We start from the raw sequence: 18,034 nt of genomic DNA on the forward strand, positions 1-18,034 counted from the left end.
CTTCACCAAACTTGTCGGGTGTGCCTATAGATAACCATCATAAGTAAACCTTCTTCCAACGGTCCTTGCAACGATACTATAGTTACATGACAATGATGTAGTGGTCCGCTCCATTGAGAGTGCCGTATTTGTATGATAAATTGCTTTGTTGCAGGAATGTTGTTGTTGCCAATGATATGCTCGGTGACTCTTTAGGTATGCTTTTGTGATGTGCTTGTGTGATGTGCTTTTGTGATGTGCTTGTGTGATGTGCTTTTGTGATGTGCTTTTGTGATGTGCTTGTGTGATGTGCTTTTCTGATACTCTTTTGATACGCTTTTCTGATTCTTCTTTTGATATTCTTTTCTGATCCTCTTTTTGATATGCTTTTCTGATTCTCTTTTTTGATACGCTTTTCTGATTCTTCTTTTGATCTGCTTTTCTGATTCTGATTCTCTTTTTGATATGCTTTTCTGATTCTTCTTGTGATATCCTTTTCTGATTCTTCTTTTGATCTGCTTTTCTGATTCTGATTTCTTCTTTTGATCTGCTTTTCTGATTCTGATTCTCTTTTCTGATTCTGATTCTCTTTTCTGATTCTGATTCTCTTTTCTGATTCTCTTCTCTGATTCTCGTTTCTGATTCTTTTCTGATTCTTCTTTTCTGATTCGCTTTTCTGATATGCTTTTCTGATTCTTCTTTTGATTTGCTTTTCTGATTCTTCTTTTGATCCTTTTTTTGATATGCTTTTCTGATCCCGTTTTTCATCCTTTTCTGATCCCTTTTCGCATCCTTTTTTGATATGCTTTTCTGATCGTTTTCCCTATGAAACAAAGGCTGGTTAGTTCCGTGGATGTATACTACTTGATCACTCACATACCATTTTGTCTTCGGTTTTGTTGTATAACAGAATTACACTGGTGGTGTTGACGTGCGTGTGCTTTCCTATGATTGCGTTCCTGACAAGGCGGTGGCTCCATACTGTAACTTGATAGTTGTGACAATTGCTCGATGCTTGTGATGATTGCTCCCAGTATAGAGCTCCTCCAGCTGCCATGCCTCTTCCAAAGCCGTGCCTCTCATTGCATCCGTTTGGTTGCTTTGTGTAGTTCTCCTTGGTAAGACTGATTGCCGCCAATTTGCTTGCACCCATAAATAGATTGTCCCATGAATAGCTTCAAAAGGGAGAACTCATGCCATCGTCGATAGTCTTTGTCATCCGCATTGGCTCCACCACCAAAAGAAAGTATACAGAGTTCTTGCCAATAAAGAGAACTTGTGTCAAAATGGTAACCTTGTTGCCAGCATCGGATTCACCACCAATAAAAAGAAAAGAGAGCTCTTGCCAAGAGAGAAAGGACTTGTGCCAAATGATAATCTTGTGATCCGCATCGGCTCCACCACCAACAAATTGAAGAGAGGACTTGTGCCAAATGATAGCCTTGTCATCTGCATCGGCTTCACCACCAATAAAATGAAGAGAGCTCATGCCAATAGAGAAAGGACTTGCGCCATTGATAGTCTTTGTCATCCGCATCGGCTTCACCACCAATAAAATGAAGAGAGGACTTGTGCCAAATGATAGCCTTTTGATCCGCATCGGCTTCACCACCAACAAATTGAAGAGAGGACTTGTGCCAAATGATAGTCTTGTCATCCGCATCGGCTTCACCACCAATAAAATGAAGAGAGGACTTGTGCCAAATGATAGCCTTGTCATCTGCATCGGCTTCACCACCAATAACATGAAGAGAGCTCATGCCAAGAGAGAAAGGACTTGTGAAGAACTTGTGCCAGTTGATTGTCTTGTCATCCACATCGGCTTCACCACCAATAAAATGAAGAGAGCTCATGCCAATAGAGAAAGGACTTGCGCCATTGATAGTCTTTGTCATCCACATCGGTTCCACCATCAACAAAATGAAGAGAGGACTTGTGCCAACGTTGGTAATCTTGTCATCCGCCACCAATAGAATGAAGAGAGGTCTCATGGCAATAGAGAGGCGTATCCCAAATTGATAGTCCTTGTCATCCACATCGGCTCCACCACCGATAAAAAGAAAAGAGAACTCTTCCTCAAAAGAGCACGAGCTCAAACTCTGGCTTCAGGAAGAACCCACAACACCAGAACAGAACGTGACATCCCAGTACACCAGTGCATCTATAAATGAAGGAATCAAACATGCAGGATTTACACCCTTCGAGAGAATCCTGCACACAACGCCTACCACTTCGAGAGCGCTACCATGACAACCACGTACCATTCCAGGCCCCAAGCCCCCAAACTACGATGCCCGTGCAAGTCGATGTCTTGATGCTTTTGTTTTTTCCAAGTATCCACTTCAAAGATGATTACCGCTTGTGCCCAAACACCATCATCCAAAATGTAAGGGCGGCCACACTATGTAGGGATGTACCATGGCATATATATACACATACACCATGACCCACCCCCACATAAAAAGACAATGGATGATTAGTATAAATGGTATCCAAGCAATGTCACTGATTCAACTTGCCTTTTCAAGTCCAATCCCATGCCCCAGTGGGTAACATGATGATGAGTGAATCGCCCTTTAGCTCTTGATCCACGAGTAGAAGGACACCGCAAATGCTTTGTGACTTAATCGTAGCAGGAGAACAAGGGATCCTTGGAACGATACGTCATCGCCATGACAACGCCCTAAAAGTGACAGGCATTGACGTGCAAGAAACTCCCGTCGGGATACCTTCATGCTGATCCTTCCGTATGTGCAAGCAACTGGCATAGCTGAAACGCACGCCTGAATCTGGGCCGGGGTTTTCCATCCACCAAGCTCTCTCGCAATTCTTGCAGGGATCCTCATGCCACAGGAATGGACATCTACGTAATATGCATGTGAGTAATGTTGCCGTTGGATCATTGTGCACGTGATCTTATATGTAACTTACTGCTTGATGTCTTAATCAAAGACTAATGCATCGTATGGGTCTTCGTCAAAGCCCAAGATCTCTCCGAGGATATCATCCCCACCAATGACTAAAGCATCAGAGATTAGTATCATATCGAGTCACATCTCCATACTGAGTAAGTATACTTACAGGCATCAACTTCAGCCGCGTATTCGTTCAATATGGATGATGGTGGTGCTGGCTGATCTTCTGCCGATGACGGCAATGCGGATGATGATGGTGATGGTGGTGGTAGTAGTGGCGGTGGTAATGATGATAATAATGGTGGCGGTGGTGATGATGATGATGATGGTAAGTATGATGGCGGTATTGATGGTGATAACAAAAAGTCCAAAAATGACGATGGCAGTGGTGATGATGATGGTGGCGGTGATGATGATGTCGGCGGTGATGATGATGGTGGCGGTGATGATGATGATGATGATGCTAATGCTGATAATGATGATAGTAATGATGATGGTGTTGGTGTTGGTGACGATGATGATGGTTGTGGTGGTGGTGGTGGTGGCGGTATTAATGGTGGTGATATTAACGGTGATGGTGGTGGTCTTGGAAGTGGTGGTGGTGGCTCCCCACTTGTTCTCTGCGTCCTTAGACGACTTCGAGGCCGAAATGCCGGTCTTCGGAACTGTAACCGTTGGCGGTTGTTGTTGTTGCTGCTACCTGTGCTAGATGCAACAGGTATTGCTGATGCCGCTGGTGCTGATGATGCTGCTACGACTATTGCTGCTACTACTACTTCCGGTGTTGCTTCCGGATAAATGATGGGTGGTGGTGGTGGTGGTGGCAATGGTGGTGGTGGGATCGCCTGGGTATAAAAAAGCGGTGGTGGTGGTGGTGGTGGTGGTGGTGGCGATGGCGATTGTGGTGGTGGTGAAGGTGATGGCGATCCCATCGTGACATCTTCCAAGTCTTGCACTTGTGGTTCCGAGGCACTTACGTCCTCTATAAAGGTGAAAAAAATGAGTTATTAATATAAAATCATGTCATTCGGTATCAATCCCAATATGCTATGCACTTACCATTCTCTCCAACTTCTCGTGGTTCAGGAGTTCCAGGAACAGCATCCGGCAGAACGGTGTCTGGCTCGTAAATGTCGAGCTTGTCGAGAGCTTCGCCTGTAAAAATGGATCAATTAGTATCAATGTATTGTTGAAATAACGATCCTTTCATAAAGAATACTTACAAAGCTCGTCAATGGATGATGATGATGATGATGATGATGATGATGATGATGATGCGGATGATGATGATGATGAAGATGATGAAGATGATGAAGATGCAGATGATGTGGATGATGATGATGATGATACAGATGCCAATGATGAAGATGCAGATGAAGAAGATGTAGATGTTGATGATGATGACGATGATGCAGATGTTGTTGATGATGATGTTGTTGCTGCTGCTGTAGTAGTAGTAGACGTTGGTGACGGTAAGCCGTACACATGCTGCATGGCTTTATGCATAGCCATTCCTCGAAGCAACTTTGGTGGTGACCGTGTGCTTGTAACTTGCTTGGATGGCTTAAAAAGATCCACAGCTGATGATGGGTTGATAACCGCATCACCCTCCAAGGCCGACATGTTGCCATGACGACGCACTTGTGCTACTGGTCGTGAAGAAAACAACATACCAGGATACTCGCAGGCTTGCGCCTTGCATGGAACCACTGGAGCTACCCAGGGTTGACGATTAGCCAAGACAACAGGGCTAGGAGGCACCTGTGTCGAATCACTTACCTTCTCTCGAGCCGCCCGCAACGGCACGCCGGCCGAGCAGTCAGCAATGCTAGCAATCGGGACGTGAGTCGACCGATTGTTGGGACGCGAAAGCCCCCACCGAACCAAAGGGAAAACGACACCGAAAAAGAAAGCAATTGGAATCACCCACATGAAGTGTACTTGTTCGAAAACGTTCCACTTCAATGCGGTGACCACGAGCACAAGAGGGAAAAAGCGAGCCGGTTCTTGATGAACTTGAGTTGGCATTGCGGAAAGAGGAGGAACTATTGCCATGGAAACAAGGCCAACTTAAGTACACTCCCGCCCACACAGTCCCATTTCACGCCCTCTCGATCTCACTTTACAAATGGCGCGTTACCAAACCAACTTACGTGTAGAATTGCGTGTAGATTACGGTAGAGTAGTTTATTTGAATAAAAAGTCTGATTGGGAAGGAAATGGACCCGTCTAGATTTCATAGCAACCATAGTGCAGATCGCCCGTCTTCTTGATTCCTCTTGACACTTGGCGTGTTATTAAGTCTTTTCACATGGATAGTGATTCATTCGTTCTGAAAGTATAATTACTCTGATGAAAAAGGCTGTTTGGGATGTAAATGAGCGCGTTGAAGCTGTATAACTACCACGCTATGTAGGCAAAAACCTCTAGAATCAAGATACAGGATTTGATATGTTACCAGGAGGTGCATTCGGATGCAGTGATCATTTTCGTTCCCACAAAGGCAGGATGGTTGCCTATTAAAATTTCGAGTAATCATTGATTCAATGACCATTGTTCATGTACCAGAGGTCTGTTGTGGGCCTGTGTTCCATCAAAATCATACGCCGACATCCAGGGAGCCCCTTATTTGAAAAGCACTTGTCGGTAGCCAGCATCCACTACAAGCAAACAGGACTTTTGATATAGCAATAATCGCCATCACAGCCAAAGCTTGAGACAAATCGTAACACTACCCATATCCCCAAACCTGCGTGATCAAGTGGTACGCCTTTGTGAGGAAAAAAGGGCGACCAACGTGCCTGAAAGTATTCATTGGAAAACTTCAGCCCAAAAGGTAACTACAATATCAATATCACTCATACCTTGACAGGACACAGTTTCATATGCACGCTCCATTTTTGTTCTCATAAAGGCATTATGTTTACTCGTAGAATTACCCATACGGGCTATCACAGGCGGACCTGTCTATAGTTGTACAGGCTATTATTATGCGTCCTCCACCAATTGGATTGTCCCTTAAAGCTCGGACTTTTGGTATACAAAGACGCCCCTCTGCATCTGTTGCTCAATCGGGGTCTATCTATTTGACAATGTCGCCACCAGCCAAAGTGGATCGACCTCTTGAAATTTTTTCGACGACGACGAAAATATTTTTTTGGCTGGCAGCGACATTGGGTGAATCTGGGATCGGCCACGATCGACTTCATTGTTTGACACAAGATCGCTTTCACCCCGCCGAGCAGCTTTGTTCTATTAAAGACCCCAGCTTCATTGTAAAGTTATGAGATATGGATGTCTTTATGTTTTACATATGCCGTAATCGTGATGCTGTATGGGAGGTGTTCATTTTCATCGTCAAGTTGTATGACCCTGATAGAGCCAAATATGCAGACGGGCGTGTTACGCAAAACCAGCTGGTTGAGTAGATCTGGAAGGGTCGATGCTATTGGTGGACAAATGCATAATGATCCTGCCCCTGCCTGCCTATAGAAAGGTGCGCCATGGTAGACAGATGGAATGGTTCATTCTTGTATAAGATAGTTTTAGTCGAAAATTGGCATAGGTAAACATGGTATGTCTATGTACTCGTGCCACATTGTATCACAGCTCACTCCTTGAACATAATGAATTAAGCTTACAATGTGCCGAATGATTTACAAGCTCTATGTTGGGATCATCACCCTCGACATTACTATCTTTGCAATACATGCGTTCTAGAGCCCTCATTATCTCTCAACTATAAGTTTGTGAACTAGGAAGTGTTAGTGAATGTAACAATGCCGTGACAAGATAACAAAGCACCTTTGATACGATGATGTAAATGATCCAATCTCGCTTCCCGACCTTTACACTTCTATTCCCCCTTTTGACCCAGAACCAACCAAGTGATCCACACCCTGAATATATTTTATAGCTGATAGTACAATAGCCTTCTACATGTTACGTTGAATCCACTTTTCATTCAATTCGAAGAATAGCACATGGTAGTGGGATGTTTATCAAGCAAGTACGATAAGGGAACAGCATTGGGTTGAAAATTGAGTAAGAAACGGGTGCATCGAATAAAGGCAATGGGGATAATTGTGTCATTGTATACTTGGTTGCTGCTGCCATAATCATCCTTTATCCATGTTTGCAAAATAGCTGCTGCATGCATTGAATCGAGTACTCCGATATCATCCATCCATGGCTGTACAGCACCATTCGTCAAAGATACAGGCCCTTGAGTCAATTCCATCCAATCCCTCATCATCCTCAGCCGTATACAATTGACAGATCCATCGTTCCTGAACGACGCGCCAAGTAACCAAAGCAACGTTCCAGGGTTCTCTTTCCCGTCACTGCACTTGATAGCATTCATCCATCCATCCATCCATAACCATTGTAAGTCCATTAGAAAAGAGCCTCTTTGACCGCTGCTGATATGCTTCCTTTTCCATCCGCCTGTTTGTGTATCTCGTTCTTGGTCATCTTCTATCGCAGCTCAACCAGGCAAAGATTGCTTGTATTGCCGTGTACTTGATAGCTGATATGGCACCTTATCCGTTGGAATCCGTATGCACCAAAGCAAGTTGATGCAAGTAACTTGAGACAACCGAGTAAAGACCTTGCTGATGGCAACTGTGTAAAGAATGCTGTTACGTTTGGTCGTGGTAGAGGAGTGTACAAGAGAAGGTGTTGTAGTAGAGTGACAGGGTTGTGAACGCTCTTGAAGCAATGGTATAAACACCTCGCTAATGGCAACTGCTGCAATGAATGCTGTTACGATTGATGCCGTAGAAGAATGTGCAGGAGAGCGTGTAGTATTAAGAAAGGGCGTGTGCTGTAGAAGAGTGACAAGAAGAAGGCTGTTTACACGCCATGGACTTTCCATTGAGTCAAAGACAATCGGATCAAGAGAGTTGTAGGATTGACATGATGAGTTGAAGCAGCACCATCGTTTGCAGGTGGTAGTTGTATACTTGAATGGGGCAACAGTTGAGAATGGGGAGGAAGAGAAGATAACGTGGGAGTGGAAGAGCTGGAAATTTAAGTTGGTTGACCTGTGAGACACCTGTCATACAACTGCATGAACATTGTACATCAATCCTTGATATTGAGATTGCTCATCTCGACCCTCAAACTTTCACACAAGATGTTCCTGGACATGCTGATAAAGTTGTTCTAATAAAAAACCTATACTTCATTATAAAAGTTGAATTAACATGGATAAAGCAGAGGGTAAGCTTATTGTAAGATCATTACTCCATAGGTAATGTTGTCCCATTCAAGGAGAAACCACAAGTTTACAGCTGAAACGAGCACCTTGGACCGCTAGTCATTGGTTATTAGAAAGCAATACCTAGCATTAACTTGCATGTCTTGAGTGACCTGCTGATTCAACTATCGTGTACTCCTCAACATTGCGGATCACATGTATCTAAGGATACACCCTTCCATTGTTGTTCTTCCTCACATGACTTGATATCGAATTGTCGTACCAACTGTGCACAAACATGGTCAGTGCACAGGAAATGGCTTATGAATAAAGAAGACGTTGCTCGCTTTACGTATGAGCCTCTCTTCAAGTATACCCTCCCTTATCATGCATGGATGATATACCCTAAAAGCGGCTTCATTGTTTGTATTTGATAAAGCTAAAAAGGATGATGATGCAAGTAGATTTGATGATAACTTCACTACGCAACCTGCGGGTTAATGTAACACATCACATGGCTGCTAGTGTAGGTCATAAGCAGACTATAATTAGTAAAATAGCAGAATTAACAATGAGAATTTATTATAAGATAATGAGAATAGGTTATTCACATGAATGCATGCAATCCGTTTACAAGAGAGATTATAGGCTCTTTTGGTTAATGGGTTTGTGTTGTGATGGGGGATGGTGGTGATCATACAAGAAGTGAGATCTTCAAACATAGAGGAGATGTATAATTTTGGGGGAGGGGCGTGAACAACCGTAAAAAGAGGCTGAAGATGAGGCTTATGCAAAAGAGGCTTGAAAGTCATTCGTCAATAGTGAAGAATGGGCGTAAAAAGCGTATGAATGTGCATGGTGGTGGTGGTGGGGTATATGGTGTATATATAATATCAATGTGTTGGTTGGTTGGTTGGTAGACCTGGAAGAGACCTCCTCCTTTATGCAGGTGGCAGGACGTGGTTGACAAAGCGAGCTGTCTCGATAGTGCTGGCACAATTCAAGAGGCGGCTTTGAACATGGGCATCAATTTCAGCGAGGACTTCCTTGGCTGAAGGACGTGTTTGTGGTGCTTCATCAAGTAACCAGGCGACGAGGCCACGCATGTACATGGTTGGATAGCTGTAAGTGAATGTTGGGCTAGGCTCACTGAGGATGGTGGCGAATAACTCAATCTCATCCTTGATAAGGTAGTTGGGAGGGACCCGATCCATCATTTCGATGATTGTGATACCCAAAGACCACATGTCAATCTTTTCATCGTAGTACTGCTCACGAATAACTTCAGGTGCCATCCACTTGCTGGTACCAAGACGATCACGGTTGCGCTTGTTGGTGCGAGTCGCAAGACCAAAATCAGCTACATTATTGCATGATAATTAGTTTCATGTTGTCATCGTTACGGTTGTTGTTGCTATGCTATGGACTTACCAAGCTTAACTTCGCCATTCCAACCAAGCAATAGATTTTCACACTTGACATCTCGATGGATAAAGCCCTTGCTGTGTAAGTAGATCAAAGCCTTGAGAGTCTCGCATGTGATGTTGATAGCGTATTCCTCTGGAATGCCACGTTGGCAAAGAACGGCGAAAACAGAGCAACGTTGCAAATCCATGGCGATCCAGACATCATCTCTCCATAGTGTCACTTCACGCAAGCGGATAAGGTTGGAATGACCGGATGCCATGATACGAAGCTCTCGCACAATAGCGGCTCGATACTCGCGATCAGGGTCCAATCGACAACGTTTGATAGCCAAGAACGTATTCTTCTTGTATCTGTGGCTGGCTCGTACAACAGATCCATTGACACTATTCATACATGTGAGTATTACGTTTGCTTTTGCTTCCAATGACAAGGTACTTACCCTGTGCCGATTTCCTTAAAGCTGCTATACTTGTTGCGAGGATCGAGAGACGAGACTTGTGTCTTTGGCAATGCTTTACGAATGCGACGTTCAAATTCGTTTTCGGTACGCACAAGAGGTGGAAGTTGTGGAATTTCAGAGTGAGGGCCTACAGGCAACCAAGGCTTCTTTGAAATGTGCTTATTGGGCGTATACGGACGTAGGCTGTATGTCTTTTCATTGGAAGGTTCAGGCTTCAAAAAGGCGTTGCCGAGGATGTCGGGGATTTCGTAAAATCCTGGTGGTCGCCACGCCTCCTATTACAAAGGGTTTAGTTTTTCCTATCATCAACATCCTCAAGTAACCCCCTTCATCCCTCACAACCCCTCTCTTTTTTTTTAGTTGTACAAGCATCTACACGCACCTTGCCAGATCCACCACTACCAACAGATGATTTAGTGGACAAAAAGGAGGACCGACGTAAACATCCAGTCGAACGGCGTTTCATTGTCATATCCACGGTCATCAAGTCGGATGGCTTTCGAGGTGCTGATGCAGAACGTGGTCGATTGTTGGGAAGGCTGCTCGTGGCTGATTTCGATTTTCTAAGATTGCCCAACGACGATCGCTTGCTGCCAAACAATCCAGGTGTACGCTATAAAGATGTTTATGTAAGATGGATGTCGTGATGGCAAATAATAAATGTTTTCTTTATATGACATACTCTGCCAGTGTCAGCTTTGAAGCCGTATTGCTGGGCATTGTTGGTTTGATAGGCTGTCATGCAATGCAGCATTGTGGATGATTGACGAGAAAAGGAAAAGGACCAAATCTACTGGGGAAAAAGAGGAGAAGAGAAAAGAAAAAAGAAAAGAGGATAGCGATTTTATATAAACCTTTTTGCAGCTGTGTGGTGCAACGGTTGGGAGAATGCATAGATGAGCTGTCTTTTGGGATACCGACATGTGTGCAATGGCCCCATTTGGCCAGACGTCTGTTCGAGCTATTCATCTTTTTCTATCCTTTCATGTTCAATTCCTCCTTGCCCTTTCCACACTTGTTCTCCCTTTCTCTATAAAGGGGGGCATAGGCGGAACATACCTTTCCATCATAGGCCTGTAGGAGCAAAAAGTCAAGTGTGGCAAATAACATGCGCTATGATGAAGATACTAGTACCTCGATATATAATAACAGTGCGGAGTGCATCGTAACGTGGCACATTTGTCCTACATGTCGTTCATCCATCTAATATACTAATACTTGTCTTGAGCCACATGTTGAATTCGTTTATTCAAATACAATGCGATACATTACATATTCATCCACAGATCCTGCAACACATGATGCATGATCGGAACGCAAAGGTGAGTAGTGGGTCAAAGGGAACAAAACGCCCCGCATCCCCTTGACAAACATGACGCGACCATTGACAAAGGAAAAGCAATTGTGGAAACGCTCATAGTTTCTTTTTCATGCTGAGACCAAAAGCAACACGTGGAATCCTCGTATTACCTGTACAAAAGAAAAATGATGAACAACGTGGTTCTGTGCCACTTGCAAGGTGCAAAAAGGAAATGGATATAAGACTCTCGAAGGAAAGATCGGCTTTTGGCCTTTCTAAAATATGCATAGCATGAGGATTTACCATTTGTGTTAGCCTCACCAGAAACCTATTGTGCATTTATCCACTTGCAGGGAGCTGCTGCTCATGATCTCATTATAGTGCACCAATGTGAACAATCAACATTATTTCCCCTTTATTCTCCTTGTCAATCAGCTGGTGTCATTCCACTATTACTAGCATATTACGCAATGTAACAGCATACCATAAAAGTACTCGTTCATTCATTCTTCCGTCACATCATGTTGTCTTTGAAGAAGATTGAGTGTCAAATAAGGAGAAAGGGAACAAGACAGGGAGCACTGCATCCTTTCTTCGTTGTTGCTAAAAACCAATGCAAGCTTGTAAAGCTTGGCCAATAAGGAAAAGTAATAGCTTACCAATGATGGAGATATCCAACATGATCTTGATACGCTGGAAAAGTGGTGTACGTATCCAAATCAAAGGTTGGTGGTATCCATGGTAACGGTTGAGCCAGCTATCGGCCGATAAAAAAACACGCACAGCCATATGAACGCACGTATCCTACTTTAGCGAAACGCACAATGCCATTCATGCACACTAATATACTACGTGGGCTGTTGCACACTGCTGCCTAGCAACATGTTTGATTGTCGTCAGCGCTTGTCGATCGACTGGTTACTGCTTGCAGCCCGCGTACAGTATCATGCCTTATGACATCACGGGGTATACCCACTGCATAGGTCGAGATCTTTCCATTAGCCTGCTGCTTGAGAAAATGCATTGCAGATGAATGTCGTCATGTGAGTACGCTTATATTGTGGTTGAATAGGAAAAAAGTAGTGTGACATGTTTAATGTGCAGATGATGATGAATAGGCGTTTATCCTCTCGCTGTTTTCCCTTTTATGGGTTAAGCTCTTTATGGGGTTGTATTAGAGATGATCAAGTATAATGAAATTTTACATGTGCACAAAGCAACAAACAAGGTATACGCAAGGCAATGAGCCATGACGACGATCATCATTGGCTGCGTTGCTATGCAACAAGGTGTGAGAGAGAAAAAGTGGCTGTGTGTGTAAGGCAGGATGTTTGTGACATTGGGATTCTAGTAGTAGTAGAGAAGAAGGGATCATGCACACAATAGTAGGCAACATTGGTCTACGTAGCTAACCAATGCGTTGGGATGATATGGGTATGGATGTTCATCGGCTGTTTCAAACAGACAATGGTACCAAGAAATCCTCTGTAGTACTATCATCATCGCCTATATACGTTGTCGACATGTTGGTAAAAATAAGCGGACCAGCGCAAAGACTTGTGTCGATAGAAAGTTTAGGCGGGGGAATACGAAATGAGGATGCATTGGGTGGTGTTTCAGGACTCGCACTGCTTGCAGGGCTGTCATCGCCATTGTTGAGGGTGGGCATGTGTGGTGGTGGTATTGATAGCGACAATGCAGGATTGGGACGATACAAGGTCAAAGGTCGACGAAGACTACCTCGATCGTATTCGGCTGAAGAGTAAGTGTATGCTACTTGACAATGCTCTAAATCAAATCGCACCGATTTCTTGTCCTTTAGGCCATAGATAGATAGCACTCTTTTACGTTTCAATCCTCGCTGAAGGTCTTGATCGCTAACTTTTGTGGATGCTAGCGAGTAAGTGTCCATGGCAAAAGGGTGTTGGGAAAAGAAAAAAGAAAACCAAAAGCTTTTTCAAGAACCAAAGTATTAATGTGTGTTTGTGCTGGAAATAGCAACGCTCCACAGAAATAGCTTTTCATGTTACACCAAACTTTGATAGACAAAGGTACACACTGCTCAACCGGATATGCATCATTGTAGTAGTAGTAGTAGTAGTAATATCCATCTGCAAGTAACAATCACGGCATCACAACGGCATGAACCACAGCCTTAAAGCACGTTGGTTATGGTTAACCATATAGTGCCTTTAGCGGTGGTATCATCATTGCAATATTGTCGGCGACCGACTACGGCCTTGTAATGTTGTTGACAAGACGACGTTTTATCGCCGACAAACTTCATTGTGCAATTCCAACTCTTTGGTACAGAGTATGTATATACACATTGCTCTTTTATGATATCGATTGAGGGTACAATGAAATGCTGGGTAGGGTCGTGCTTCATTGTGCTTAAAAAGGAGGGCACACAATTCCTGGCGATAGTATACTACTGCGAAGCATTCATCATAGGTAGATCTAGCGGCAATCATAGCATTGATGATCCCAACACAATAGCCTCTAAAAGTTTGGGGATGAGCAATCTTTTATCAGCTGTCGATGCATTTCAATAACCTGCTGCATTCGGGAATGACGAAGTCTTCCAGACAAATTCTAAAAGGGGCTCTTTATGTTTACTCTCATCAAGGTTTCTTTGTCAAGGTCATTGTGCATCATTACAAGCTCTTTTAACCCAAGCATTGTTTCCATGACCGTTGTCTACATGAACAAAGAGCCATTCGTTGTGTCCATGACAGGGACTAAAGCGGCGCATTGAATGTGTAATCATAGGGTTGCACGAAATGGAAAAACTATCACGCTTGTCACGTCTATAGCATAATGGATGTAATTGTATATTAGCAACAAGATATAGGTGAACATGGAGCTACATCATATAAATTAGGGAGGTGGTTATCGTTCTAGTTTCATTACACGGTAAGTGCAACGGCGGCAGCAACAGCACTACCAGCAACAACAGCCCATTGAGTGTGAGTGGTGGTAGCAGCAGCATTGGTATCGATATCCTGATTGGCTTGGCTTCCTGCAGAGGCCGAAGCTGATGCTGAAGAGGAAGCTTGCGAAGACTTGGCAGCAGCACCAGTGGATGAAGCCACGGATGAAGAGCCACTCACTTTGTTGTCAAAGGTAGCTATGTGCGCAAGTTGATGATCCATATTAGTCATGATGATGATAAAGGTCACTATTGAAGGAAAAAATGCTTACAGGCTTGATGCAAAGGAGTAGCAGATCCATTGCCCTTGAAATTAAAGACACCAGAATAGGCCCATGTGTCAGATTCGCGTTGTCCAATACGCACCCAGTATTTGCCGGATTCAAAATCGTTCAATGGATAAATCTACAATGGAGGTATAAGCGTTGTGCCATTGGACGTCGTATCATCTTTTTCACTCACGTCGAATCGATTGTCCGAACATTTGACAGGTGATGCAGGGCTATAGTAATCAACGTTTTAGTATTGTCGTATCATAGTAGTGCCTTCGTTGTTGTAATTGTACCTGGTGATGAATGCAACCATGCTATGATAAAGATTACCTTGATCAGCAAATGGATAACAAGCGAATGATGGTGTTTAGTGGGACTTACTTTGCATTGCTGGCATTGCCGTTCATCAATTGGATTTGGCATTCTTGAGAAGCATCTGATTTTTCAGAAGTCCAGGTGATGTTGCCATGGCCACCTGCCGTCTAGTTGCCATGTTACTATACAACATTCAAAGCTATATTGTGTTTTTTATTTACCCAAGTGGTCTCGGCCCAGGGAGTAACAATCTACAAAAGAATCGTCAATAAAAGATGGGATGGGATCATATGGATACACTACTTACGGTGATCTTGGCGGACACAGCAGACAAAAGGGCAGCAGTACATAAAAGAATGGACTTCATGTTTCGGCAATGATGATTGTTGTAGAAAGGAAAGTCAAAGATGGAGGTTGTACACAAACAATATGGGAGGCGACGCACATTTATATACCTCTTTGATGGCCTTGTTGCACAGAGCGGGGTCGGGCGTCAGTGGAGTTGTGTGCCAGTAAATGAAAAACCAAGGGAGATAAAGGAGAATGGGAGGAGTAGTAGTAAAAAGCAGATGTTCTTGCAATTGCCGCTTACCATAACGGTATTGTACATGAATCATGCGCAAGGATGCCTTATTTCGTGTTATGCCCCTTCCTCTCGCTGTATGATGTAGATTGCTTTTTCACAGTGATCCACCATGATGAAGATGCTGACAATTTAGATGGAAAAAAACATTGAGCACAGAAAACACAATCACGTTGCACGAGCGTGTTCAGCTTTCCTCCTTTTAAGGTAATATTTTTGATTCTTCGTGTTACATGAATAAAATGTTATGTTGTGTCGCTAAAGCACGGATGATGATACAAGATAAAAGAGATGTACAGCTTTTTGCAAGGGATGGAAAAAAGGGGATGGGGGTTGATATAATATAAACCATATGAGCTATAAAAGGGAATGGGAGGAGATGGGCATTGATTTAAAGAGAAAGGATTTCTGTTGAACGCAAAATGATATGGGAAAAAGTTGATCAGCGTATTGAAATGTCGTCGTCGATATTATCTACACTCAACATTGTCTGAGTAAAAGTGCAGGTAGGAGAGAACGTGCGTGTTGTGCATGTGTACAATGAAAACGATCAATGATGCCTAGGCCCACGAAATGCCAATGCCTTTGAAAACTTTGCAATTTCAGACCATTCTTGATTGGTGGGTCGTCCAATGCGTTCTAGCGTTTCATGCATGATGTTGATGTATTGCTCGGTATTCTCATTTGTCGGAAATGTGCCATTGGTGGTTGAAATGTTGAGTGACATGAATATCTTGGCGACCTTTTGCCGTAGCTGTTCATGTCGTTCCAGCTCTTCATTCAACCGTTTGATTTCCTTCTTTGCTTCCTCCAACTTTTTCTCTGCTAATAATACTTTTTCTTCTGATGATGATGATGATTGATGAGATGGAGTAGGCGTTGTTGCTGTTGTGTTGGCGAATGCTGAAGTACTCGATGGGGTGGTGGATGTTGTTGTTACGGATGGATGAATTGCGGAGGAGGAAGAGGTCTTCTTTTTCAATGCTGTAGTTGTTTGTGGTGATGGAGCTGATGGTTTTGAAGATGGCAAGGAAGGTCGATTGGGATTGTTGAGTGGTCGAGAGCGCTCTCGTTCATTGTCGTTCTTGGATACATGTTGTTTCTTTGCACCTTTGAGTCCCAATGCCATACCCATTGCATCATCCGAATCCTCGCTATCACCAAGAAAGGAGAAAACAGGTTCTTGTTTCTCGTGCAATGGTCGTTTCATAGGTACTGTTTTGGCCATGGGTGGTGGTGGTGGTGGTGGTAGAGTAGGTGTTGATGGTGGCAGCGTTTTCTTTATCCCGTTGGCAGGGTCATTTGGCAAGTGCTGAAGACAAAATTGCGGTTGATTGGCAGGCATTGAAGGTCGCAACGTAATTGCACCAGCATTGACACCACATGTTACATGGAAATACCTTTAAGAATAATCACGTCAGTTAAATCATAACACCCAAACGATTGGATAACGCTTGCTTGCTTACCTTGAGCACTCTTGATTCCCACATCCAATACATAGACCTTGTTTTCTATTACAGAAGCAGCATGTCTATAGACCATTGAGCATAAAAGAACCTTCAAATGTGGATATTGTACGTACATTTTGGTTGAGCGCGCTTCTCCTCAGGGTATACGGTCCATTTTGGTGGTGCACGTCTTTGTTGAGCATCGCGCAAGTAACATGGATATACTCGTTGGATTCTCTGCTTAATCGTTTCAGGGGACCCGTTTGCATAGGGCAGCAAATCACCACCTATAACCATAGGCCAATCAATCATCAGCACCCTTGTTAATACGATAACCATGCTCTCGTGTATACTACATACCACTCTTTTTCTGAATTTGGCAGCACGACATCGTTGGCACAACCAGTCGCCTTCTGGAATTTCCGCCACTCCGTAACAGCCTATGTATGTATGCATGATGTATTGGTGTGTGAGTCTGGTGCTATCCACAAGCTTCATTATTCTACTGTTTTCTTCTTACGTTGATGAACAGGCATGTTGCAATCTAAAATAAAAGTTGACATGAATACAAGCATCAAAGACATCATTTGATCTTAATACCTTTGCCATCACAGTAGATGATTTGGTTTGATGTTGTAGACACCGGGTCGTCACAGATTGCGCAGGTATCCTGTTGTGTTACATGGGTTGTATCAGGCACTCAAGCTCCATAACTTTTTTGCTTTTTCGTACCTCGTCAGCTATCATCATGTTTTTTCTCTTTCTTTTTCCTTTGTTCGGATATCACGGCAAGATAAGAGATGTTTTGACAGGCTTCAGCTGCCTTTTTAAACTTAAGCGAGGAAGGGAGGGGGGAAAAGGCGAGAGCAAACGCCGCCAGAGACACAACTTTTTTCTTTTTTATACAAAGGAAAAACCGCAAAGATTCGCTCTTTATATAGATTTCAAGCTCGTGACTGTTGGATGGGTTCATTGTCTCTCGCGAATCCTGTAACATGCATTTTTGTTTCGTATTAATTGATTGTTGTGATATAGCAGACGTAGCTTGGGTATGGGTTCACTCATTGCTGCCAATAGCTGGGTAGGCCGTCCTTGGCTGATGCCATTCAATACAAGTTGGACTCGCATACGTTTGCATTGCTGAACCATGCTGAACGACACATGGCGCGTAGACTCGATCACGTTGCTCGCATTGGGAATTG

General features: G+C 43.5%; 6 protein-coding genes across 6 annotated transcripts; all 6 read right to left on the reverse strand.

Annotated features, from left to right (window-relative positions):
- Positions 1-1,439: 1,439 nt before the first annotated feature.
- On the reverse strand, positions 1,440-1,970 carry O0I10_011561 (uncharacterized protein; the record flags this gene model as incomplete). Its single annotated transcript, XM_058491526.1, has 1 exon — positions 1,440-1,970. The coding sequence occupies one exon, from the start codon at positions 1,968-1,970 to the stop codon at positions 1,440-1,442; it is 531 nt and encodes a 176-aa protein (XP_058337670.1).
- Positions 1,971-2,921: 951 nt separating this feature from the next.
- O0I10_011562 (uncharacterized protein) lies at positions 2,922-4,922 on the reverse strand (the record flags this gene model as incomplete). Its single annotated transcript, XM_058491527.1, has 4 exons — positions 2,922-2,998; positions 3,061-3,876; positions 3,954-4,049; positions 4,118-4,922. 4 exons carry the CDS (start codon positions 4,920-4,922, stop codon positions 2,922-2,924), a joined length of 1,794 nt encoding a protein of 597 aa, XP_058337671.1.
- Positions 4,923-9,035: 4,113 nt separating this feature from the next.
- On the reverse strand, positions 9,036-10,736 carry O0I10_011563 (uncharacterized protein; the record flags this gene model as incomplete). The annotated part of the gene is made up of 5 exons (XM_058491528.1): positions 9,036-9,454; positions 9,526-9,905; positions 9,962-10,257; positions 10,365-10,595; positions 10,665-10,736. 5 exons carry the CDS (start codon positions 10,734-10,736, stop codon positions 9,036-9,038), a joined length of 1,398 nt encoding a protein of 465 aa, XP_058337672.1.
- A 2,002-nt stretch (positions 10,737-12,738) lies between these two features.
- On the reverse strand, positions 12,739-13,194 carry O0I10_011564 (uncharacterized protein; the record flags this gene model as incomplete). Its single annotated transcript, XM_058491529.1, has 1 exon — positions 12,739-13,194. One exon carries the CDS (start codon positions 13,192-13,194, stop codon positions 12,739-12,741), a length of 456 nt encoding a protein of 151 aa, XP_058337673.1.
- Positions 13,195-14,191: 997 nt separating this feature from the next.
- O0I10_011565 (uncharacterized protein) lies at positions 14,192-15,168 on the reverse strand (the record flags this gene model as incomplete). Its single annotated transcript, XM_058491530.1, has 7 exons — positions 14,192-14,412; positions 14,487-14,619; positions 14,677-14,716; positions 14,780-14,800; positions 14,868-14,968; positions 15,023-15,052; positions 15,109-15,168. The coding sequence occupies 7 exons, from the start codon at positions 15,166-15,168 to the stop codon at positions 14,192-14,194; spliced, it is 606 nt and encodes a 201-aa protein (XP_058337674.1).
- Positions 15,169-15,934: 766 nt separating this feature from the next.
- Positions 15,935-17,579, reverse strand: O0I10_011566 (uncharacterized protein; the record flags this gene model as incomplete). Its single annotated transcript, XM_058491531.1, has 7 exons — positions 15,935-16,784; positions 16,851-16,915; positions 16,967-17,119; positions 17,193-17,272; positions 17,353-17,376; positions 17,433-17,502; positions 17,565-17,579. 7 exons carry the CDS (start codon positions 17,577-17,579, stop codon positions 15,935-15,937), a joined length of 1,257 nt encoding a protein of 418 aa, XP_058337675.1.
- Positions 17,580-18,034: the final 455 nt, after the last annotated feature.

Source organism: Lichtheimia ornata (genome assembly GCF_029851405.1).
Source record: "Lichtheimia ornata isolate CBS 291.66 chromosome Unknown scaffold00094, whole genome shotgun sequence".
NCBI classification, from domain to species: Eukaryota; Fungi; Mucoromycota; class Mucoromycetes; order Mucorales; family Lichtheimiaceae; genus Lichtheimia; species Lichtheimia ornata.